A 22,644-nucleotide genomic window follows, 5' to 3' on the forward strand; every position below is an offset into this window, starting at 1 on the left:
GAAATGGCAGACACGTTTGTGAATCCCCCAAGCAAGGGTCAATCACCCCGATCGAAACACGCTTCAACCCTCGTCGAGGACCTGACGAACGCGCCATCCATTCCGTCCATGATCAAAGCCAAGCGCGCTTCCTTCCGCCTACTTCAGTGCAGCGACGAAGAGTGTGAAGTCTTCACGTCACTTAATCGCACGATTCAGACGCAATGCCGAGCCAAGAACAACGTCCAGTTGATGTGGGACACCTCGCCGACAACAGTTCTTCTTGTCAAGAAGCCGAACGAACCCAACGTCTCGCGGACGATGCGTGAGGTTGCCGCATGGCTCATGCATGATAAGCACATGCGAGTGTTCCTCGAGCCCAAAGTACACGACGAGGAAGGCCTTGCCGGAACAGTTACATGGACCGATTCGCAGGACTGGCTCACAAAGCAGCATGAGATCGACTTGGTCGTGTCATTTGGTGGCGACGGCACCGTGTTGTGGGTGTCGTCTCTCTTCAAGACAAATGTACCGCCAGTGTTTTCGTTTGCGATGGGGTCGCTCGGCTTCCTCACGCCGTTCGACGTCTCGCGGTACGAAGGTAGAGTGAATTGTGCTATTGGAAGCACCTAATCCGGTTCGCGGCAGAGCACTTGACGCAACTCATTCGAGGCGGATTCCACATGTCACTGCGACAGCGCCTCATTTGCACCATCATCCGCGCTGACAACACCCCGCATGTCGAAAGCGTTGCCATGCCGATCCATGCGCTCAATGAGGTAGTTATTGACCGCGGGCAATCGGCCGCTCTAGTCGAGTTGGATTGCTTCTGCGACGACGTTGCGTTGACCAAGATAAGCGCCGATGGTATCATCATTGCCACGCCGACAGGCTCCACCGCATACTCGTTGTCGGCGGGCGGTAGCATGACTCATCCCAGGTAATTGCTGCTCGGTCCATCAAATATCCTCAATTGTTCCCAGTGTGCCGTGCATGTTGTTCACGCCCATCTGCCCCCACACGCTATCGTTTCGTCCGCTGCTGTTCCACGACAGCGCACATCTCAAGATTGTCGTGCCCACCACGGCGCGCACGAGTTCGGTAAGGCGCCAAAATGTCACATCGGGTCTTTCATCGTTGCAACGACTTTGTTCGAAATGAGTAGGTGATGACGTCGTTCGACGGCAAGGTTCGCGTCGAAATGAAATCGGGCGATACGCTACATGTCCGCGTGTCAACGTTCCCGTTGCCCAGTGTGTGCAACCTCAATGAAAATGAAGACTGGTTTGCGTCCGTCAAGAGCAACTTGAACTGGAACCAGCGCAAAGAGATGAAACCTTTTTTCCCAAACGCAGCGCCGACATCGTCGTCGTCGTCGGTGGACGGGCTGGAGTAGAACCGGTAGGATTTCGAGCACAACGTGTAACGAATGGAAGTTCCCACGTATTTGGTTTGACTGGGGGCCGTCATAGCTTCTCGGCAGCTCCACGTAACATGGACTTCCTTGGAATCTGAAGGCGTGCCACCCTACAACCGAGCGATATGATTGGCGAATTCCACACCAATCGCATGCGAGGGATTTTTGACATGGGGAAAAAGAGCGCTTCAAACGCCGACTGCCCGCCTTGCCATGGTGGTGGACCAACTCCGCGACGCGACCACTTGTCTGGAGAGTGTCCTGGATACGCTGAACAGCATCCAAGCGTGCGACGCAACTGAAGTCACCCAACTGAGGGACCAGGTGAGGACTCTCGAGACACAAGCACGGGAGAGTGCGAACGAGATTACAAGGCTGCGACAGCAAGTGCTCAACCTCCAGGAACAACTTCGCGATGTCAATGAAACGACAGTCCATGCGACCATCCCTCCCTTGAATCTATCCGACGGCGCCATATACGGCATTGGATCCACAGGCGACGTCGTGAGGTACGTACAGCCCATGCCTGAAGCCGTTCATGACTTGGACGTAGAAGCCATGCCGACACGATTCCAAGTCCCAAAAGCCCCCACGGGCGAACAGGTTTTCAAGACTGCTTGTCCGACGAAGAAAATGAAGAAATTACCACGACTTTATCACACCTTGTCGACCACGGAAACTACGACGCTGTGCGGCATCGCGCGTCATTCAGTCTCGTTCTACGCAGCGACAACGTCCAGGATGAGTTCGTGCCGCCACACCGCACGATTCGAACCAAATGTCATGCGAAAAACAGCGTCCAGATGAAGTGGGCGCGCACGACGGGACCCAAGACCATTCTGCTCGTGAAAAAACCCAACGAACTCGACGTCACCAGCGCAATGCGGGAGGTGGCTTCGTGGCTCATGCATGAAAAGGGAATTCGAGTATTCTTGGAACCTAAAGTGCACGTCGAAGAAAAACTGGCGGGGACATTCACATGGAGTGATGATCAGGACTGGCAGCACAAGATCGACTTGGTCGTGTCATTTGGCGGAGACGGCACTGTGCTGTGGGTGTCGAACCTCTTCAAAACGAACGTGCCGCCGGTTTTTTCGTTTGCGATGGGGTCGCTCGGCTTCCTCACGCCGTTCGAGTTTTCTCGCGCCGACCGCTCTGGCGGCAATGAAGGTCCCCACTACAAAGGTGTACCATCCTTGTACCTTGTTCAGAAAGCTCTCATAACCTTGAGGCAGATCACCTGGAACGGCTCATCCGCGGAGGATTCAATCTATCGTTGCGCCATCGCCTCGTGTGTACGATATTCCGAAAGCAATTGTCGCTTGAACCTGCAATCCCACCAGTTCACGCCCTAAATGAAGTCGTGGTGGATCGTGGGGTCGGTGCGGCTTTGGTCGAACTCGACTGCTTCTGCGATGACGTCGAGTTGACCAAAATCAGCGCCGATGGAATTATCATAGCTTCCCCGACAGGTTCCACCGCGTACTCGTTGTCGGCGGGAGGCAGTATCGCCCATCCAAGGTACCATGATGTGCATTCCGTCTCCACGGCCGCTTCACTTGCTCTTCTGTAGTGTGCCGAGCATGTTGTTCACGCCCATTTGCCCCCATACATTGTCATTTCGGCCACTCCTGTTCCATGACAGCGCGGTGCTGCGAATTGTCGTGCCCACGACTGCTCGGTCGACATCCGTACGGGCACTTGCCATAGTTGATACCCAGTGATTTCCTGAATGTGAAGGGTGATGTGTGGGTAGGTCACGGTATCGTTTGACGGTAAGCACCCCGTGAAGCTCTTCCGCGACGATGCCTTGGAAGTCCGAGTGTCTTCATTTCCCCTGCCCAGCGTATGCAACTTGAACGAGAACGAAGACTGGTTCAAATCGGTTAAGAACAATCTGTACTGGAACCAGCGAAAGGAGATGAAACCCTTGCACGAGACGGCCGTGTAGATTGAGCCGCGCGCTGCTCCTGCGATGGAGGCGCATAACTTATACCGAACTACTTCATCGTCCTGTTTCTGTGCGGAGGAACTGCATGGCGTTCGTGGCGCTCGACTACGTTTTGTAGTCGGGGTTGACGTGGGCTATTGTGTCTTGCAAGAGGAGCATGACCTGATCGTGCATTTCGTGTTGCGAATGACACCACGCAGCGCTCTCTTCATCGTTGTCGCTCCCGCTCGTGCGGCCCCCATCAGTCGCGATGTTGTCGCCTGGGAGAAACTCGAGAACAACGGGCGTGGATAAACGCTGGAGCACGTCCATGACCCCGCGTACGCTTTGACGCTCTACGTTGACGCCGTTTATCGACACAAGCACGTCGCCAAGACGGCAACTCATGATCCCTGACGTGATCCCATGACCCTGCGACAACTTTTCCACGCGGCACCCCACCGACGAATTGAAGAATCGAATGCCTACATCACCGCGCTTCCACGTCAACGTATATCGATCCCGCGGCTGTGCAAGCAAAGTTGAGCTTGGCGATGGAGGCGATGCTGTCGAAGCAGCCCAATTGTGTTTTCTGAGTTGCGCATAAATCTTGGCCTGGGTGTGCATTGCTCGGCGTAGAGCGTTGAGTTGGGTGACAAGAGACGCGAGATGATCGTTTTCGTCTTCGTCATGGTCCTTGACTTTAGAGTCTGTGGACTCACCAAAGCGAACTTTGGCGGTGCTCGACACATTTTGAGGTGCATCACTCGACGACGGTTCGTTAGACCGAGTAGGCACTATGTTTGCATCACTGTCGACAGCGAGCAGCTGAACGTGAGATGCAGAGAGACCATTTTTCTCCGCGATATGACTCGGGAGTTGACCGTCGTGATTACTTTCGAGACGTCCACCAGGAAACGCTTGAATGATAGACTCGAAAAGGGAGAGGGGAATATCTGGGTCTTGACAAGCCCAGTGGAGGGGAAGGTTGCCACGTGTGTCCCGATCGCATGCATGGGAGCTGTCTTCCTCCAACTTCGCCTGCAGCTTCTTCCATTCGCGGAACTCCGCCAACACGCAAGCAGACTCGGGTGCCTTGGACCGACTCATTATGTACAGTACTCGTCCACCCGCAGTGGGAAGTTCGTATTTAAGAGATATCGAAGACGATCATTCTTAAGTACGGTACGGACGGTGATTCCGCATATTATCCGTAGGTGTCGCTTCATGTGGCGGCGACGCAGTGTACCACCCATCGAGAATAGCCAACAAACTGCTTCGGTAGCCCTCTCAATACCTTCAATTCTTTGAAAACATGACTCGATGGGAAGCAAGAAACACCCAGGACCGTGTACAGTGAGAACGGGGATGCGTTCGAGGAATGGGGCTGTGAGGTGGCGTCAGCTCGAGTTTTGACTTGTCGAATGTACGATAAACGCCTCCTTTGCCAAATCAGAATTCAGCGGAGCTACGTACAATTCAATCATTTCTGCTCGTGTTCGCATGGCCTAGAGTTGAGCAACTTCGAGACGTGACGTCCACAATACATCCTTGAGAATCGAGCTCGTTTTGTGGATTTTGAAGGAGTATGGCATTTTTAAATGAATTTTCCAGTGAAGAACGGGAATTTTGAAGAACTTTTGTGTCCTTTCGAAAAATAGGTCGGTCGAAATGCTCCATTTCGAACAAGGCGCATCTGCAAGCAATCCTCGATCGTGCAAGAATCATTCGAGAACTTCCTTACGTCATGGCTGTGGCGGCTGCGAAACTTGACGAGCTGCAGCTGGCTGAAGCCCTTCCAAAAGGGTTCAAGCGTCGTGACCGAAAGCCCCGGCTTGACCTCACGCTTCAGCAAGACGTTCACAACGAATCCCTCGACTCGTTTCTTGCTCGTGTACGACCGTCAGTCCAACACTCGACACCTTCGTCTCAAGGAGGCTCCTGGAGATGGATTTGGGTTCCTGGCCCTCACGATGCTTACACGCATCGTGCCCATGACGAAACGAGGACCCATTGCACCGCCGAAATGAATGATATCGTGGAAGAGTGGTCTGATCGTCTCGCAAGGCTCTCTCCATCCCAAGTTCCTTCCGAAGCACGAAAGGTGTCTGCCAACATATTCTCCTTGGCAAAACGATGCAACTTTGGATCGGGGAAGTTGCTTCTGTCCGTAAACTCGAACGAGGTAGACTCTGCGTGGGCTTCTGTAGCGCGCGCAACTGTTGATGGCAAGCTCGGTTGCAGTGCCAAAATATCGACTCGAGCGACGAACGACCAGCATGTCCTGTGCGTAATGCTTGACTGCTTCTGGGACGAAACGAAAGTCTTAGCCATACTCCAGTATCTCTCGGACCTCGGGCTTCACGTGGCAGCGTTCAAGCCCGACATATTTTCCGTCTTGAGGAATCACGACCTCAAAGCTCTCCATCTTCACAGTCTTCTGTACAACCACCCTGCGCCGTAGTCATAATATATTTCTGGTTGAAAAGCATCCTTCCATGGCCGGGTATGGAGCAGCGAACGACTTGTGAGGACCCTGTTGACACTACTTTGCCTCACGTCATGTCTTTCGACCTGTCAAGCCGATCCACACTCCGTCATGCTGCACGATGTGTCATATCTTTGAGTTGCATGCAGCCACGAACCACACGAAAATTGAACCAGGCATGGTGAATGGATGCTTGCACAGCCGATAGACACGACGGCCAGACACCCAAAAGACAACGTAGCAGTTCTTGCCTAGATGACCCGTGCTTTGGAGCAAGCCCTGTGAGTGCCTGCAGAGATCGTTCGTGTCAGCGATGAGTAAGCCGCTATCTAGCGCTGTGCACGAGAGGGAAAGGTAAGGACCAACGTGCCGAGGTCGTACCGAAGTGCTTGTGACGATGACGTCGTGTGTAACTTTTGCCATTTTTTCAAAAATTATTTTTGTCTCACCTAAAGGACGAGATGGGGAGATTTGACAACTTGTCAAAAGCAATAGTTCCATATTTCCCTCCGTTTTCTTGGCTCGCCACGACGTCAATACAAACACTAAGATAAGTTTATCTTGCGTACAAGTAAGGCATTTGGATTCTTTCTGCTCTCTACCTCGTGACATGCTGGCAATGAAGCGAAGACGACCATCAGACTTGTCAACCCTGTCGCCGTCACCGCTTGACCCCAGCCGATCACTAAAGCCCATATGTGTGCTCGATCCAGCGGCGCAAGCTCCTCTCCTCACTGCAACCGCCTATTCAGAAAACGACCCATCCCATACCAACTTGGACGAGTCTGTTCTAGAGGCGATGGAGAAAACCCTCCTTCGGTGTATTCAGTTTATCCTCTGCTCCATCGACCCCGTCCAGGCAAGGAACGTGGCTCAATGCGTCCTGCACGTTTGCCGCCGCCTGCCTGTGTTGTCGCCATTCGCCCATGCGTTGGAAGCGAATGCAGATGTCCAGAAACTACTCGAACATGTCGACAAATCAACGACTATCGAGCTTTCTGTCCACCAAGCAACGTCGACATCGTCGTCGCGGTGGCAATGGCTATGGCCGTTTGGAAGTCGAACACCCGTGGGATCTCCTCGCGGCAACGCCATGCATCACAAGTCAATGTTCGATTGCAGTCAATGCGGGAACAACGACACTGACGACGAAGATGATGATACGTCCGACATTGGTTGGGCCGTGCGATACATGCAGCGCGAAGCGAAGCTTCCTCAAGAAGTTCATCGGCGGATGCAGTTTATGATGCATACACAGGTCCCATTGAATCTGTTTCGCGTCCAGGTCAAGTACGCCGAGAAGGAAGACATGGACGACGCGTTGATCGGGAAAGTGTCTCCAGAAAGTTTTCCCCCGACGCCAATCGGGCGCGAATTCCACACTCAGCGAGTGACTCATTACACTGTCGCCGTCTTGGACCGAGCCAACCAGGCACTCCAACACCTCAACGCCCGCAGTTTGACCGACCAGTGAGTGCCACCGTTGTTTAATTTAACAGTATATATCAACATTGCAGCATCCACGCATCGGATTGTGCCTACACCGCGTTCCGTGCAATCGTAGCGCTTGGAATTCTCAAAACCCTCTCCTCATAGCGCAGGCATCGTCATGCCAAACCACGACGGTCGTTGGAGAAACGACGAAAGATCTTCCGGCAGGTTCGATCGAGTGCCTTTCGAATTCGACGGGCCAGCTTGGCCAGATGACGTCATTCCAACGCTTCTGCGCCGGGTTGTCATGTCCGTGACGAACAATCACGGGCAGGTTGCGATGCGAACGTTCGAAGGGTACGGGGCTCAGTGTCCTTGGTCTTGTCAGGGCGCTCACGTGAATGGAAGAGCACGTAGTTTGGTGTCTCGGGGACACCGCCTTTCGTGGTGGCCATTACGTGCGAAAAAAATCGCCCGCGCGATGAAGATTCCCGAGATGTGTGGAGAGTGTTTTCGCCAGGATGAGAAAGTTACTAGTATAAAGTATTAGAGGTTGCAAGTCTTCGTGGATTTCATGGAAAATTCAATTTCTCGCCGCAAGCTACTGACGGACACGGCGGCAGAGCTTGGCGCGAGAGGCATCTCTGAGTGGGAGACCAGCAAGAATTCAGAAGGACGCAGATAATCGTGATTCAAATGCATATGCAGTCTGTCAGTGCCATGTAAAGGTATATTTAGTGGCATCCACGGGCTGCGCCACGACGGCACGCGCCGGCAAGGTGCTGCCAATGAAGCTGCTCCACAGCACGCGCGCCTTGGCCGAAACACCCGTCATGTTTTGTTAAATACTACTGAAGCGACATACACACCAGGGATACCATAATGAAGAGCATGACCACAGCAGACGAAAGTGGAAAGGACCGAGAGCTGCGGGATGTGACGGTCGGGTACGGACCACTGAGGGTTGGCCGAGGCGTTGTGGGACGTTTCGTAATCGGCAGAGTCGCTGCAATCGTCGATGGTGGCGGTGCGGTGCGAAAGAAAGTTGATTTTGGTGGTAGGGAAGCGTCAGACGGGGCATCCTCATCGTACTCGCTCAGCACGGCTTCGCATAAGGCCGCCGTTTGAATTGCCATGTCGTGCAGGTTGGCAATTTCCTTGGATGTGATGTCAATCAAGGCGTCGCAGTTGGGCAACAGCGCCCACGGCTCGAGCACGCTCTTGCACGCGGGTACAGAACACACTTGAAAGAAGAGCGTGTCGTTCATCGAGATTTGGTCCCACTTGTCGACAGGGGACGAAAAGTTCGCCGTTGCATCGGCCCACAAATCCTGACACTGCGGAGGGGCAATGAGACCGTCCTTGAGGGCTGCCTCGATCAGCTCCTGTTCGGTGTCGTTGCACGGGGTGAGCGGCTTCGTCTCGACCATCTCGGCGTGAGCGCAGCCAGTGAGAGCAGCTACAAAGAGCGCAACAACGAGGGACAGATGCATGGCGCGTTGGCAATGCGGAACGATGTCAAGTGCTTCGTGCGCGAATTGTGGAGGTGATGGCCATTACACATTCGTGCCGTCTGGTTTTTCTGTGCAACTTTGACTTATCTTGATATTTGTATGTATTATATTTAAAATGACTTCCATTTTTCTGTTTTTACATCGCAATTTCGTTCGATAATTGCAAACTAAAAGACGTCTAGAAATAATTCAAAATACATGGTACATTCAAACTTTAAAATGTTATCCAAAGTACATACCATTTGGATATCATGGACACACAAGGGCACACGCAGTTGAGCATGACGGACAAGCAAAATGATGCCTTGCGTCCTTCTGCGTCACATTCGATGCATCAGCTTGGGCAGACTAAGTGTTTCACCTAGTAGGCGCCAAACAACGCAACGATTGGAAATTTCCACAGAGTGGCGCGCCTTACTGCACCGACAGGAAGGAGCGATCCACTGACGCCCTGTGACGCTCCCGGTGATCGAGCAAGTTCTGCGAAGGACTCGGAGTTTAAATAGCAAGAGAACTTATTCGTCTACAAGCTGCGGTGTACTAGGCTTACTATCTCGTCGATCAATACGCAACTAAGTCCTCCAAGAGCTGACTTCACAACGTGAAGCAACGTCGGTTGCAATGCGATCTCGATCAAACTGACAAGGTCAAGCGCGGGGGTTCAGAGAAATTACATGAAGTACATCTAGCGGAAGCAATGGCGAGGTCTAAGGAGATATGGAGACGCGCCTGTCAAGGCACAGTTGTCAACTCCTCGGATCGCACGAACATCATTTTTTGGAAATCCAGCCTTTGTATAAATAATTCAAAGAATTGGTAAAAATTGGACATGTAAGTTTCCAAGGAACCTGGAAATTGATGTGTGGAATTTCCTGACTTGAACGGCGGATTCGCTTTCTAGCTACCCCATGACAACGGTGACGCTCCATGGCGTCCATCCCAATTGAAGTTATCGCTGTCAGCGCTGAGGTGCGGCCATCAAGCCACTCATTGCACGTTACTCGGGTGTCGTCGTGTCGTCGACTGAGTTCGATCACACGAGGGAAGGCGACATTTGAAGCGGCGATCACACGCGGCGGTCGCAAGTACGCACTTCTTCACGGGTAATTGATGTTTAGTCTGCAAACTCGGACACGTGGTTGTTGTACTTTCGCTTTGCCAGGCGGGCCTTCTTCTGCTTGGCCATTTCAATCGAGTCATCTACCTCTTGCAAGGCCTTTCGCTTTTTCAACGTTCCGGTCTTGGCTTGCTGGCTGCCCTTGGTCACTTTGTTGGACGCGGGCGGTTCGCGCAACGCAAAACTTTTGGCAACGTGGCCAAAGTGCAGACTGCGCACGTGAAAGTACTGCCTTGTCTCACTACCACGACCCGATGGGTTTCACGTCAAGGCTGCGGAAAGAAGCGTACCTGGCATGGGTAGCATAACTCCGGACAAACGATTGGAATGCCTGACACGCCATGTCAAACAGCTCCGTGTTGGCCAAGACGGACTGTTCGAACAGATACTGGAGCTCGTGGACCACAACCTACGTTTCAGGACGCTGCATTTTCGAGACAGAGCAAAGGCAAGGGGAGGCATGAACCTCATGGATAGCCTTCTTGCTTGATGGTTTGAACTCGCCCTTGTACGCGCTACGAGCGAGCGTCGACTCCAAACTCAGAGCGGTTAAATTCAGGCCATGCGTCTTGAGATGGTCGCAGTAGGCAGATTCCGACGGAAGCAAAAACAGCAGCGAGTTCCCAACCTTGTCGATTCGTCAGATAGATAAGCCAGCATGAACACAAGACAAATCGCAGGCACGGAAAACAAGCCAGCGTAGATTGGTGCGATCTGAATTTGACCATGCACGGGCACGTAGGCGGCATCAATAGAGATTGTTAAAACATACCGCGCCACTGCGGGCTGTGCGGCCGACGCGATGGACATAATCCCTCGTTTCCGTGGGCGGATCGTATTGCACAATCCATTGAACCTACGCCCTCCACCAAGCACGTCAACGATCATGCCCTGCCTGCGCCGCCAAATCCATGGAATGCGCACCGTGGGCAAGTTCAAACCGCGCGCCGCGACGTCCGTGCAAAAGAGGACTCCCGACGACGCTTTGCAAAACGCTTGGAAGGTCGCAGTGCGGTCTTGCTGGTTGACATTGCCGTGCAGGCGGAAGACAGGTGGCCCAAACATCGACGCGCTCTGGGGCCACTGGCACTTTTGAAATAGAGACGAGACGAAATCGACGGCATCGCACGTCGACATGAACACGACGATCTTGGCTCGGAGTTTGTTGCGCCGACACTCACCTCGCACAAACGCGCTCAGCGCACACAGCCGCTGCTTGGCCGGCACAATCATAAAGTGCTGGACGAGTTGGTCGGGCGTGGCAAACGTGGATTCTGGGCCTCTAGAGTCACACGGATGGTGTCAGCTCAATCCTGGAAGGCCAAGGGGTAGTTGGAGGTCGATCGACCGTCTGTCGTACTTGGAAGCGTCGGCATCGATAAACTTGGGGCTGGTCAAACTCAGTGCCGCGAGTCGCTGGACACCAGCGTTGATTGTGGCTGACACGAGGATGCTTTGGCGGGTGATATCGTCGTCGATTTTCGCGACGAGGCATTCCAGAATCTGCGCAATGCTCTTTTCAAACCCCAAGTCCAACAACCGATCTGCTTCGTCCAGCACGAGATACTGCAGTCGGTTGTACTTGAACGCGTGGGTGTTGGTGAAGTGGTCAATGAGCCGACCGGGCGTTGCCACCAAGATCGACACGCCTGCAACACATTGCTGTCGTTTCAAGGGCAGTGACAACAGGCTGAATCACCTTTGCGTAGCCGCGCTTTCTCGGCCTTCTTTTTCTCCCCGCCGACCACACAGCCAGCCACAATGTACACTGCGACCTTCAGCAGGCTAGACACAGGTGACCCAAGGTGAGGACGGCGTTTGATTGAGCCCAAAGAAGGGCGTACCGTTCGAGAGTTTCATGGATTTGAATGCAAAGTTCGCGTGTGGGGGCAAGGATCAAGGCGAGGCATCCTTCGCTGCGGCAGACTCGCTCTGTGCGGGACATAAGCGAGTGAACGATCGGGAGGCAGTACGACAACGTCTTTCCCGACCCGGTTTCGCTTTTGAGCATCACGTCGCCGGCTGCGAGAATCGCGGGAACACTGGCCACCTGCACCCGAGTGGGCTGGCTGAAGCCAAAGCCTCCCGCATCCTTGTCTTTGGCCAAGATCGACACAATGTGAGGATGCAACTTCATGGCGCCGAACGTCGCTTGTTTTGCAAATATTTCGGTCGATTCTTTTGACGGCAGCGGTGTGTTGTGGACAACCATTGTCGACATGTCCAGCGAAGGCTTCAAATACGAGTCCGCAGAGTACGCGTCCTTGTTTGGGTTCCGCCGGGTGCCTTTTTCCTTGGTGAGAGTCAAATTTGAGGTTGGATTGATGGGTTGCGATGCCGATGCGGCGGGCACAACTTGTGTCTTCTTCGTAGCACTCTCGGTCGACGGGTGGTTGGACGCAACGGGCGCTGGTATGTCTACGTCGGACGCATCATCATCCGGTTCGTCCTGCTCCGATTCGTCCACAGGCTCGTATTCATCGTCGGACGGCTCGTCGCTCTGAGGTGGTGCCACAATGGCTGGTTTTGGCGCCGGCGTTGTCGTCGAGTGTTTCGGACGCACCACACCTGCCCTAGGGGTATCTCCCGCCAATGCACTTCCATGAGCATGTGCCTTTCGCTGTGCCTTCTTCTTGTTCTGCCGAAACTTAGTGACCTTCTTCCTCTTGACCACACGCGGCCCCGACGGCGTCGCCAAGTTGAGCGAAAAGCCGTCCATCGTGTTGAAAATGCGCTTTGCACTTGACAGGACCAATCAACGTGGCCACGTTGCATAAGCACACAAAAGTCCTTATAACAAGGTAACATTTCTATTAATAGAAACACATTGCGTTCGACAACAGCATGCCGTCTCATCTGCCGCCGCCGACGCTGCTCGACTTGCTGTGCCGCAAGGAGGTGATCTTCAACGGGCCCATGTCCACGGAGCCCATCTTATCTCGCGTGCTTGTCTATCTTGGCATGCAAGTACGTCGACGATGCGTCGACTAGCACGTCGTGGAATTCACAACATGTTAGCATGAGCTGGGCAAAGCGCATTCTCCTATCCAACTCGCGGCGCGACTTGGATCGACTTGCATCAAATTCCTCAAACTGACCAGGAAGAATCCATACTTTTACCGGTGGCTTGTGCTGCGGCCGCCGTCCTCTGCAAACCTCCCTATGTTTCAACGTCTCGTTGGTAGCGCATTTACCACCAGGACGACGCCGCCCAACATCGAACGATAGATTTGCACACGACCGCCATTCGCTGCCTCGACTTGTCCTTCTGCCACGACTACGTCACTGACGCAGAGCTGAAGCGACTCGCTGCGACCTGTCCGTTCCTCACGCAGTGTGTTCTGTGGGGATGCCACGACCTGACCGACGAAGGTATGTGCCATCTTCTGGGATTTCTGTGGCCGTGACATGCGTTCACTGGCGGAAATATCTACTTCGAGCCTGCCTACATGCAAAGGACTGATCTTATGTAGGCATTATCACATTGGCGTCGAACTGCCCATACTTGACCTTTCTCAACTTTGGCGCATGTGCCAAGGTCACCGACGTCACCCTTGAGCGTATTGGAAGCGATCTCATGTACTTGGACAACCTGCACCTGAGCGGGTGTCCGCTGGTCACCGATGCAGGGATCGCAAAGTTGCTGCCGTCCAGTCGAGTCGTCTTGCAGCTGCGGCAAACGACAGACCCACGACCTGTGCCGTCTGAGGTAACTTTACTCCATCATCGCGGATCAGTATCACGGCTCGTGACCGCAGTTTGACTTGCATCACATGAAGACTCAACTGCGCAAGTTCGATTGCATCAAAGTCACGTTTCGACGGGTTGCGGCATCGACCGACGAGCTCGTGCTCCACTTTGCAAGCCGTCCCAAGGCGGTGGGTCTGTGGTGCGATGCGAAACCGAACAAGTTCATGCCGCGTCTAACGTCGCACGATGGCACGCACCACTATGGCGGGCAGTACGTGTGCACGTCGTTGAAGGTGCTCAACGTCATCGGGTGCCCCAAGGTGTCCCGCGCAGCCCCCGCCAAGCTCAAGAGTCACCACACGCAGATCAAAGTTCTCCAATGACCCGCCATAAACGCAGAATGGACCTAGAGACCATCCATCTCCAGGAGGCCATCGTTGACATCATCGAACTCCACCGAACAAATGGAAACTGGTTATTTAATTCTTCTCGTGGTTATAGTATTGGTTTTTATATGTACCACGAAACTTTTAAATAAAAAACAAATCGTCGCTCTCTATTCGGCAATGCTTTACCTGGACCATTCCGACAGTTCTGCTATGCTAGTAGTTGCCGAGAACTCCAACCGCGCCGCAGCCGACGCGTTCGCGTCGACACAGCCACAGGTCGTGACGGTGATTGATGTTACCGAGGCGGTGAAGAAGGAAAACGGCAGTGTCACGGAAAAGCTGGTATTCTTTGGTGGCGTTGAGCACTTTGCCACGTTGCATCGTGTGCTGCAACCTGGTGGCAACTTGGAAGCGTTCCTCCGCGTGGAAGGAAATGAAGCAAACAAAAACGCCGTCTTGATGCAGCTGATCATGCAAGGTTTCTTGAACTCGAATGTCGATATTGATGGAAATGGCATACACGCTCGCGCTCAAAAGTCGGGCTTTGTCGAAGGGGCCAGTGCCGCCGTGAAATTCATCCCCGTGCAGAAACCAAAGTATGAATCGTCTGCATACTCTGTCGCAGCGTAGAACATTCTCACATGCGCGCATTTTGTCCTGTAGATGGACTGTCTTAGCTGACGAAGACGACGAAGGCGATATAGTCGACGAAGACGACCTTCTCGACGACGAGGACGTCGTCATGTCGCGGGACGACTGCGGCCCGGGCAAAGACGGAAAGAAAAAGCGTCGTTGCAAGGACTGCACGTGCGGGTACGCATCTATATCCCTTTCTTCTCCATGCCTTCACGGTCGATTGCACTTGCCAGGCGCAAGGACGAGGATGACCAACCGATCGTTTCCGAGGCCGAACTAAAACAAATGGTGTCCAATTGCGGTAATGTACGTAGCTATCGACGTGATACTTCCTCGATGCATTCATCCTCATCTCGTGCGTGATGGGTAGTGCTACAAGGGAGACGCGTTCCGTTGCGGCGGGTGTCCCTTCCTCGGCCAGCCCGCCTTCAAGCCTGGCATGGGCAAAGTTGTGCTCAACCTGGACAACTCGGACGACTTTTAGACTGTGTTGTACTCATTTCCATAGGCGCCTATCGAGATGAATGTACGAAACCTTTCCCACTACGCAGTCCCCCACTGCCACAAGGGCAAATAAATCCATGGCGCGGTCTTCCGCTGGACTGTTGTTGTCGCTGCATTCTACGTTGCTGTGTGCAATGCAATCGTCGCATGTGGACGAGGTGGTTGCCGGGGTTTTGGCGGAGCATCGGGACGTGATTATGTGCGCACGAGATGTCGATCGAATGCTCATCCTCGCAATGCTGCAATCCGTCGCCTTTAGGTTGCGCATATGCGCCGACGGATTACTTGGAAAAGCACCACTTCCTTCACAGGCCGCGCCAATTCCCCTTGGAATCGTCCGTTGCCCTGTCGTTTGCCACATCACCAGCTGTGGATATTTCAAGCAAGTCCCAGCGCCCTCACGGCGCTTCGAACTCACCAGTACAGGATGCACTTGAAAAATAAACGACTGCCGCGGGACGCATGGTTGGAGACGTGTCTGTCCAAAGGCAAGTTCATGGGGAGAGAGAACTGCTCGTATTTGTCGAAACGAATCCTTTTGACACAGATCGATCGACTGCCACTTCGCAATACAAGCTCATACATATCCAGCAAAGATCGCAGCTCCTGCCATCACGATGACACCAAGCATGTTGCTCGCTGCAGCGGCAGAAGTGCCTTGTGTGGTTTCATGAGTGGGGGGAGCCATCGATGACGATGGCGTCACAGTCGGCACTCCTCTCACTGGCACCACGGTCTTGACACTTGGCTTTATCGTGCTGCCTTTGCCAGTGTTGATGACGTCGCCAGGACACAACGGCGTTTGCGTTAGATCTGGGCAGAGCATATCCGTTTCTTTGTCGGCGGGCCAGAGGACCCCAGATATGGATGGCACGTCGGCGGGGCATTTTGGCAGTGTCGTGTGTGCTGGCGTGTACGCAGACCGCCCGACGAGATGGTCCATCGTCGCGTTGCTATACTGTTTGGCAAGGTAGTCAAAGTTGGGCATACGATGGAACACGCACGGCGTCGAGTCGGCATCGCACCCTTCCGGCTCAAAGTACCCCAGGCCATAGTTCTGCGCCCCAAATGTCTTGAACGGGTACGGCGAGTCGGCCTTGGAATTTTGGTTCTCCGTCAAGAACTCAAACGCGAAGCCACCGGCAAACACGTCCGCGAACGCCGGCGAGAGTAACCAGGTTGCATCGAGCCATGTTCGTTGGGCAGCATAACCATCAACGGTGGGAAACCCGACATTCAAGCAGCCGTACTCGGTCAGCAGCGTGGGGATCGCGAGTTGATACGCCGTGAAGTCACTGAGAAGGTTGCGGTACCCCGCGCCGATTTCTTTCGGGTTCAGCGCCGCCAGCGGGTCGCACTGGAGGTACGCATTCAATCCGTACCCTGTCAACACCTTCAGATGCGGAATGTGAAGCAGGAGGAATCGTACATTCTGCATTTTCGAGCTCATCCGTCGGGTCGGTGCGGCAAGCGTAGTAGAGCGCGTTAATCGATCGCTCGTGGTCAGCCAGGACAACTCCAACGGGAATGTTGCGCATGTTGGTGTCGCAGCCGCTGATGTACGCACGCATGTCTCGGATGAACTTTTTCTGGCACGGCGCATTGATCTCCATTGTCGACACGTAGTGATTCACTTCGTTCCCTGCGCTGAAAGCCTACGACACATGAGGCCGTACCGACCAAAACCGTGAACGCACCAAAACGTTGTTGTACTTGGAGAATGCCGCGATGATCTGTTGGCCGCGCGTCTTCAAATGTGCGGGGTAGCACGCAGGATATGGGTCCTTTGTGATTGCACAATCCTCACAACTGGACGCCAAATCGATCAACACGTAAATGCCAGCATTCGAGAGTGCACACATGAACTTGTCGTGGCTCTTGGACGGATCCACAGCGTACAGACGCACGGCATTTATTCCCAGCGCGATAAACTCGGCCACGTGCGGCTTCCAGATGGACTCGTGGTCGTCTGTGAAGAAGTCGAAGTTGTTGATGTTCAAGAGGCCTGCGTTCGGGCGGGGATAGTAGTCGAGCCCTTTAGCGATGAACGGTTTGTCCGTGCCATATTCAAACAACCGGTTGCCCTTGATCTCAATCGGGGCAATAGCGTGTACAGTCGTGTCCAGGAAACCTCCCAAGAAGACAGCGGCGGCAGCCGCCGACACTGCCAAGTGCATGGTGTTGTGCGACGGACGGAGGAATCCAATGTGAAACCGGTCGGCCATTCAGAGCCGAGCTGCGCCAGGATTTTTGCGTATCTTGAGCGGTCGCCCGTGAAACGACGAAAAAGAGATGAAATTTCAGGAATTGATTTGCAAAAAATGTTCCAATTACGCTGGAGGGACGTTGTTGATGAAATTGCGAGCTCCCATTGGTGGATAAAATTATCTAGGCGGTTTCGGCGTCTCGACCGCGGCTCGTTCGATGGTGCAGGCCGTTAGATGTTAGATCTTGGACATGATCTGCTTGAGTTGCGGCGTCACCTCGTCTAGCTCAGGGTTCGTCGCCTTGGAGAAGTCCGTGATGTCCTTCCATTGATCCGCCACAGCGTCGATGGAGATGGGTTTGTCCAAGTTGAAGAAGTGGCCTTCCGCCCGCGTAAACTGAACTTGGGCAACCCATCCACCGCCCGATTCAAACACAGAGCCCGTGCATGGAGCGCTCTCATGGCATAGGTAGGCAATTGTAGGGGCCACGTACTCTGGCTTCCACTGCTTTACCACCTAAATCGATCCTGCGTGGTGAGCAAACGAGAGATTGATAGTTCGTACTTCTTCCGGAAGGACCGTTGCGGTCATGCTGGACCCCGCCCCCGGAGCCACCGCGTTTACTTTAATGTTGGACCTCCCACCTTCCTTGGCCAGCGCCTTCGTGAACCCGATAATACCAGCCTTCATGGCAGCTTCACACGATTCGATGAGAAGATGGTCACACCATTCGATCGAGAGGCCAAACTACGAGACCTCACCGTAATTCGCTTGACCCGCTTGGCCGTATAAGCCGTTCACAGACGTGATGTTGACAATGCGGCCATACTTCTGAGCTCGCATGTGTGGCCACGCCGCATGGGTGACGGCAAATGCTGCAAACCTTTGTCAGTAAACGCAGCAAAGCGATGGGTTTCAGTACTTCCATCGAGGTGGACACTCTTCACGGCATCCCATTCGCCACGGGTCATCTTGTGGAACGCTCGGTCCCGCAAAATCCCCGCGTTGTTGACGACGATGTCGACCCGTCCAAAGGAGTCGATTGCCGTCGCCACCACCTTAGCTCCTGTACGTCGAGCATGAGGATGACGCGTGCATGTGATGACACTCGCGAGCACTTACCTTCCACGACAGAGTCATAGTTGGGTACTGCCACGCCACCTTGTGCGCGAATCTCCTGAACTACTTGGTCCGCTGGTCGAGGTTTATCGCCTTGCGCCAGCCCCACGTCATTCACGACCCTAGACGAGAATGTCGGAGAGCTACCAGCGTAGCGACATCGACGTACACTTTGGCTCCATGTGCAGCCAGCAAATGCGCATATGCACGACCGAGGCCAGCGCCCGCGCCGGTCACGATCGCCACCCGTTCGTCGAACCGGTACTTGGTCGCCATCGTATTCTCAATAGTTGACGAAACACGGTGGCAATTCGATGCCAAGTGTATTCATTTACAGAGGTACTGTCCCCAACATCGGGATGACGTGGCACGCCGAGAGAAAGGTCCCATCTGTACAGCTAAGTATAGCGTCGTGATCGGCCAGGAATAACTTGTTCGGCACGTCGGTCGCGCCGCCGCCATTCCCGACGCGATCTCATGGCGTCTGTGGGAACGCGGCTGTTCACAGCCACAGCCCACTTCCTTCGCACAAAGCCGATGCTGAACGAAGACGAGATTAGGTCCATGTTCACCCTAAAGGAGTATCTCGACCGGGTATACCGCTACCACCGACGCCGCTCGAGTATGAGCAGTTCTGGTCGGCAATACTTCAACGCATCCAACTTCCGACCCGTGACTCGAGCATCGTCAAGTGAGGAGTGCTCCAAGCCCAACATCACATCCTCACATTCTTCTTCGCAGGGTCGTCCGGATCTAGGAGATCCGTCGGACTGGTAGCGTCCCGCGCGGAAACCGAGTGCGGTCTAGCCACGGCCGCCATCAAGGGCATCCTGTGCGCCGTCCACCCATTCACGGAACTCTCCGAATACGAAGTGAACACGTCCGTGTTTGAAAAACTGTTTGGGACCACGATCGCGTTCTACTGGTCCCTCTACAAGCCCATTGCGACCAAAATTGCAGTCGCCACGACACTGTGGAGCTTGCTCTACAACTCGCCGCTCCAGGACCAGTTCTATCACGTCATCAGCGAAACAGTGTGCCGGTTCATCTCCATGTTTGCCATCCTGTGGCTCGTGCTCTACTTTTGGTCGCAGCTCAACTGGCGCATGACTGTCACGGTCCTCGGGTACTTTGACGCGTGGTTCTTCATTACGCAAGCAGTAAGCCCCATCCCCTTTCTTCCCCACTTCATGCCTTCCTGCCTCACGCTGCTTCGACAACCTAGATTCTGTACGCCATTGCGATCATGGCGCTGTACGAATGGGACGTAGTCGTGGTCGTGTACAACGTGTTTGGGATTCTGGGCTTCTCCGCCGTGATCGCATACGACGCGTATCCGTTGTCGATGCGGAATCTAGCCAAGTACATGCTGTTTGCCATCATGGTGTGTCTTTGTGGCGGCATGGTCATGATGAGCCTCGACAGCGGGTTCATGGACCGGTCGCTGCACATGGATGTGATGCATGGCCTCGTCCATGCCAACTGCCACGTTGACGGCAATTTAACGCTGACGTGGAGCTTCAACGTGTACGACTTCGCGATCCAGCGGCTCCAGATTCTCACCGTGTACATGATGCGCAACACGTACTGGGCGTTCAATGCGCCGAGGTACTGCGTGATCATCAAGTCCCGTGTCGCCCTGGAGGAAGTCCCAGTGATTGGGGTGCGCGTCGTGCCAGCCGAGGCCCAGCTCGGCCGCCGCAACACACTCGTCCGCCAGTCGTTCAAGGAAAGCAACCGCGCCCTTGGTACCCCGCAACCTGATCAAGTCACGTCGCGCCCGATGGGTTCGTCGCTGGGGGCATCGACGGCAGCTGGGACCCCAGCGGCCGCGTCGACGACCATCTTCGTGTCCGAGTCGAGTCGGAAAGTGACGCCGACGCTGCTGCAGCCCAACACTGGCCCTCTCTACGCTCTGCACCCGATTCAAAACAACGCGATCCACACCTACGACGGCCACCACCGCATGAGCATCGTAAGCGTGCCCAACGTCGACATGCTCGCGAGCAAATCGTCCGCCGACTACGACGTCGACACGGATAATATTTCAACCGACCCTGGTGGATTGCTCGATGAGGCGGCATCCAGCACCGTCGTTATGAGCGCCGCCCTGCCCGTCCATCGACCGCCCAAGCCCACAACGTCCCTTCACCTTCCCAAACTCAGCACGCAGAAGCTCCTCCTCGGCAACGTAATCGGGTCCCGACACATGACCAACGGGTCCCTGCGAACGTCGACCGCCCAATCGGCGATTCCAACATTGTCTCGCGGAAATGGTCTCCGCATCCCTGTCAAGACTCGCAAAAGCTCGAGCTTCCCGCGGAACCTCCACGCTCTCTCCGGCGCTCCCAAACCCGCGTCCATGGCGCAGGTCAGTCAAGCGAAGTCAGGACATGCCCATGAAAGGAAGTAGGGACATCATCTTAATTTAATAGACCGGATCGAGCCACGGTGACGCCGGCGCCATCGTAAACACCAACGTGCCTGGCACGATCACGCCGTCCTTCCACTCGCCGCGCAGCACTTCACCGGTGGGAAACCGCAGACTGCCTGTCCCGTGCTTCTTGTTGTGGTACCAGTCTCCGTGGTAGCTCTTTCCATCGACCTTGCAGTAGAACGTTCCCGATCCATGCCGCCTATTACGGCGCATCATGTATCTGTGGCATGAAGAAGGCATTGCACGTACGTGTGCCCAGCGAGCTGGCCTTCGTATTTATCGCCATTGGCATACGTGAGAATGCCGCACGCGACGGTGCCGTCTCGCCCCCACTCACCGACAAACACATCTCTGTTCTTGAACACGAGCTCTCCCTTGACCACTCCCCCGTTCCATCATTTGAGCTTTGCACAGAAGAGCATGGCTTACCTTGCCTTGCTTCACACCACCCACCCATTCACACGTATAGGTGTGGCCCTACAGCGTCGTCATCTCATACGCGTGCCAAGCGTGCGAGGTCGGCGCACCATCATGTCACGGAACGATCCAAGTCCATGGTACACGTCCATGTGCCACATGCCATCGTATTTTTCGCCGTTCGTGTACTCCATGACGCCTCTTCCTTGCTATTATACACATCTCATCAGGCCATCGCTTCACTATCTGCTTGCCATGCAGATCAAGTCCGATGTCCTTTGTACCTTGAGGTCGTGTACCCACTCGCCCGTATACTTGTTCCCGTTGTGGTGCACGTATACGCCTTTGCCATGCATTTGATCCGCTTTCCAGTCGCCTTCGTAAAGGCTGCCGTCGCCGTACCAGTACGTGCCGCTTCCGTGCATTTGGCCGCGACACCACTCGCCCTACCCCACGCACCACGTCAACGACGAATCTTCGAGCCACCAATGCATCTTGCTTCGTATTTCTCATGGATGTGTCCGTCGCCTCCCTTGTACACGATGGTTCCACGTCCGTGGCGTTGGTCGTCGAGCCAGTCGCCGTCGTATCGGTCGCCGTTGTGGAACTGATACACGCCGTGGGCGTCCATCTTACCATCTTTCCAATGACCTTTGTAAAAGTCGCCGTCGTAGTAATGTAACGTGCCCTGGATACACGCTGCGTCATGATATCCCTCGATCCATTGCATTCATCTGCTCGTCCTTACCTCGCCATGGATCACACCGTTCACCCACTCGCCTTCGTATCGGTTGCCATTGGGATACTGCCGAGCGCCAACACCATGGCATACGTCATTCTCCCACATGCCTGTGGTCACGCGTCAGCCTGCGCTCGATGGAAGCTCCGCACTGTTTGAAAGTACCTGTGTACACACTTCCATCCTCAAATTGCATCACACCCATACCGTGGCGCTTTCCGCGCACGAATTCGCCCGTGTATTTTTCTTTGTTTGGGTACACCAGCATGCCCTGGCCATGCATAAGTCCCTCGCACATTTGGCCCGAGTACTCCATCGCGGCCGGCGGTCGGGAATGTGCGACATGTCCGGATAATTAAGTTTATGCGGATACCAACTCAAATGAAACCGCCCATTTTTGCACGTGCAGTGGGTGTCAAGTGCCTTCGAATCACCCGACATATTTTTGTATTTTGAGCGTAACTTTTAAAATACTTGTGCTGATGCCATGCATTCATTTGCGCTTTGTTCCTTGTTGTACAGTGAATCGAAATAAATCGCAATAGCATGAAATTCGATTTGTTTGGGACGATTGGATATCGGATCCAGTATTTTGGTTGAGAAATACCAAAATCCTCGTACACCAAGAAG

General features: G+C 54.1%; 13 protein-coding genes across 20 annotated transcripts in view; 6 read left to right on the top strand and 7 right to left on the bottom strand.

Annotated features, from left to right (window-relative positions):
- The window catches only part of H310_05052 (hypothetical protein), a gene marked incomplete at both ends in the record, with an annotated part of 2,697 nt that extends 1,322 nt beyond the window's left edge, over positions 1-1,375 (top strand). The window contains 2 exons of the mRNA XM_008869663.1: positions 963-1,080; positions 1,145-1,375. Of these exons, the coding sequence (XP_008867885.1) occupies positions 963-1,080; positions 1,145-1,375 (349 nt within the window). The remainder of the gene's footprint in view (positions 1-962; positions 1,081-1,144) is intronic.
- Positions 1,376-1,590: 215 nt separating this feature from the next.
- On the top strand, positions 1,591-4,466 carry H310_05053. 2 transcript variants are annotated; one of them, XM_008869664.1, is made up of 5 exons: positions 1,591-1,905; positions 1,950-2,581; positions 2,632-2,917; positions 2,970-3,087; positions 3,153-4,466. In XM_008869664.1, the coding sequence occupies exons 1-5, from the start codon at positions 1,610-1,612 to the stop codon at positions 3,345-3,347; spliced, it is 1,527 nt and encodes a 508-aa protein (XP_008867886.1). In that variant the 5' UTR covers positions 1,591-1,609; the 3' UTR covers positions 3,348-4,466. The 2 variants fall into 2 exon arrangements, with proteins under 2 accessions (XP_008867886.1, XP_008867887.1); XM_008869665.1 differs by having other exon boundaries at positions 1,950-2,917; positions 3,153-3,410.
- H310_05054 (hypothetical protein) lies at positions 3,255-4,459 on the bottom strand. Its single transcript, XM_008869666.1, has one exon. The coding sequence runs from the start codon at positions 4,434-4,436 to the stop codon at positions 3,453-3,455; it is 984 nt and encodes a 327-aa protein (XP_008867888.1). The 5' UTR covers positions 4,437-4,459; the 3' UTR covers positions 3,255-3,452.
- A 549-nt stretch (positions 4,467-5,015) lies between the features above and the next one.
- H310_05055 lies at positions 5,016-6,202 on the bottom strand. 2 transcript variants are annotated; one of them, XM_008869667.1, is made up of 2 exons: positions 5,972-6,202; positions 5,016-5,928 (listed from the first exon to the last, which is right to left on the bottom strand). In XM_008869667.1, the coding sequence occupies exon 2, from the start codon at positions 5,605-5,607 to the stop codon at positions 5,230-5,232; it is 378 nt and encodes a 125-aa protein (XP_008867889.1). In that variant the 5' UTR covers positions 5,608-5,928; positions 5,972-6,202; the 3' UTR covers positions 5,016-5,229. The 2 variants fall into 2 exon arrangements, with proteins under 2 accessions (XP_008867889.1, XP_008867890.1); XM_008869668.1 differs by having other exon boundaries at positions 5,016-5,900; positions 5,972-6,191.
- Positions 6,203-6,374: 172 nt separating this feature from the next.
- H310_05056 (hypothetical protein) lies at positions 6,375-7,740 on the top strand. The gene has a single exon (XM_008869669.1). The coding sequence runs from the start codon at positions 6,425-6,427 to the stop codon at positions 7,286-7,288; it is 864 nt and encodes a 287-aa protein (XP_008867891.1). The 5' UTR covers positions 6,375-6,424; the 3' UTR covers positions 7,289-7,740.
- A 171-nt stretch (positions 7,741-7,911) lies between these two features.
- On the bottom strand, positions 7,912-8,781 carry H310_05057 (hypothetical protein). The gene has a single exon (XM_008869670.1). The coding sequence runs from the start codon at positions 8,736-8,738 to the stop codon at positions 8,094-8,096; it is 645 nt and encodes a 214-aa protein (XP_008867892.1). The 5' UTR covers positions 8,739-8,781; the 3' UTR covers positions 7,912-8,093.
- Positions 8,782-9,641: 860 nt separating this feature from the next.
- Positions 9,642-12,612, bottom strand: H310_05058 (hypothetical protein). 4 transcript variants are annotated; one of them, XM_008869671.1, is made up of 8 exons: positions 11,721-12,612; positions 11,576-11,661; positions 11,237-11,525; positions 10,801-11,158; positions 10,649-10,732; positions 10,343-10,504; positions 10,167-10,285; positions 9,642-10,117 (listed from the first exon to the last, which is right to left on the bottom strand). In XM_008869671.1, the coding sequence occupies exons 1-8, from the start codon at positions 12,593-12,595 to the stop codon at positions 9,874-9,876; spliced, it is 2,217 nt and encodes a 738-aa protein (XP_008867893.1). In that variant the 5' UTR covers positions 12,596-12,612; the 3' UTR covers positions 9,642-9,873. The 4 variants fall into 4 exon arrangements, with proteins under 4 accessions (XP_008867893.1, XP_008867894.1, XP_008867896.1 ...); XM_008869672.1 differs by having other exon boundaries at positions 9,642-10,285; XM_008869674.1 differs by having other exon boundaries at positions 10,167-10,504.
- A 98-nt stretch (positions 12,613-12,710) lies between these two features.
- H310_05059 (hypothetical protein) lies at positions 12,711-13,965 on the top strand. 3 transcript variants are annotated; one of them, XM_008869675.1, is made up of 5 exons: positions 12,711-12,843; positions 12,895-13,057; positions 13,105-13,248; positions 13,350-13,585; positions 13,635-13,965. In XM_008869675.1, the coding sequence occupies exons 1-5, from the start codon at positions 12,721-12,723 to the stop codon at positions 13,947-13,949; spliced, it is 981 nt and encodes a 326-aa protein (XP_008867897.1). In that variant the 5' UTR covers positions 12,711-12,720; the 3' UTR covers positions 13,950-13,965. The 3 variants fall into 3 exon arrangements, with proteins under 3 accessions (XP_008867897.1, XP_008867899.1, XP_008867898.1); XM_008869677.1 differs by having other exon boundaries at positions 12,711-13,057; XM_008869676.1 differs by having other exon boundaries at positions 13,350-13,965.
- A 93-nt stretch (positions 13,966-14,058) lies between these two features.
- Positions 14,059-15,206, top strand: H310_05060 (hypothetical protein). Its single transcript, XM_008869678.1, has 4 exons — positions 14,059-14,551; positions 14,619-14,768; positions 14,825-14,897; positions 14,962-15,206. Exons 1-4 carry the CDS (start codon positions 14,133-14,135, stop codon positions 15,073-15,075), a joined length of 756 nt encoding a protein of 251 aa, XP_008867900.1. The 5' UTR covers positions 14,059-14,132; the 3' UTR covers positions 15,076-15,206.
- A 386-nt stretch (positions 15,207-15,592) lies between these two features.
- H310_05061 (hypothetical protein) lies at positions 15,593-17,332 on the bottom strand. The gene is made up of 3 exons (XM_008869679.1): positions 16,793-17,332; positions 16,525-16,750; positions 15,593-16,478 (listed from the first exon to the last, which is right to left on the bottom strand). Exons 1-3 carry the CDS (start codon positions 17,318-17,320, stop codon positions 15,673-15,675), a joined length of 1,560 nt encoding a protein of 519 aa, XP_008867901.1. The 5' UTR covers positions 17,321-17,332; the 3' UTR covers positions 15,593-15,672.
- A 62-nt stretch (positions 17,333-17,394) lies between these two features.
- On the bottom strand, positions 17,395-18,732 carry H310_05062 (hypothetical protein). The gene is made up of 6 exons (XM_008869680.1): positions 18,591-18,732; positions 18,425-18,543; positions 18,225-18,368; positions 18,064-18,177; positions 17,867-17,997; positions 17,395-17,818 (listed from the first exon to the last, which is right to left on the bottom strand). Exons 1-6 carry the CDS (start codon positions 18,695-18,697, stop codon positions 17,540-17,542), a joined length of 894 nt encoding a protein of 297 aa, XP_008867902.1. The 5' UTR covers positions 18,698-18,732; the 3' UTR covers positions 17,395-17,539.
- A 108-nt stretch (positions 18,733-18,840) lies between these two features.
- On the top strand, positions 18,841-20,940 carry H310_05063 (hypothetical protein). Its single transcript, XM_008869681.1, has 3 exons — positions 18,841-19,112; positions 19,163-19,581; positions 19,647-20,940. Exons 1-3 carry the CDS (start codon positions 18,899-18,901, stop codon positions 20,832-20,834), a joined length of 1,821 nt encoding a protein of 606 aa, XP_008867903.1. The 5' UTR covers positions 18,841-18,898; the 3' UTR covers positions 20,835-20,940.
- H310_05064 (hypothetical protein) lies at positions 20,850-22,330 on the bottom strand (the record flags this gene model as incomplete). The annotated part of the gene is made up of 8 exons (XM_008869682.1): positions 20,850-21,057; positions 21,108-21,232; positions 21,288-21,335; positions 21,386-21,484; positions 21,560-21,721; positions 21,817-21,963; positions 22,024-22,124; positions 22,180-22,330. 8 exons carry the CDS (start codon positions 22,328-22,330, stop codon positions 20,850-20,852), a joined length of 1,041 nt encoding a protein of 346 aa, XP_008867904.1.
- Positions 22,331-22,644: the final 314 nt, after the last annotated feature.

This window comes from Aphanomyces invadans, assembly GCF_000520115.1.
Source record: "Aphanomyces invadans strain NJM9701 unplaced genomic scaffold supercont1.8, whole genome shotgun sequence".
NCBI lineage: Eukaryota > Oomycota > Saprolegniomycetes > Saprolegniales > Verrucalvaceae > Aphanomyces > Aphanomyces invadans.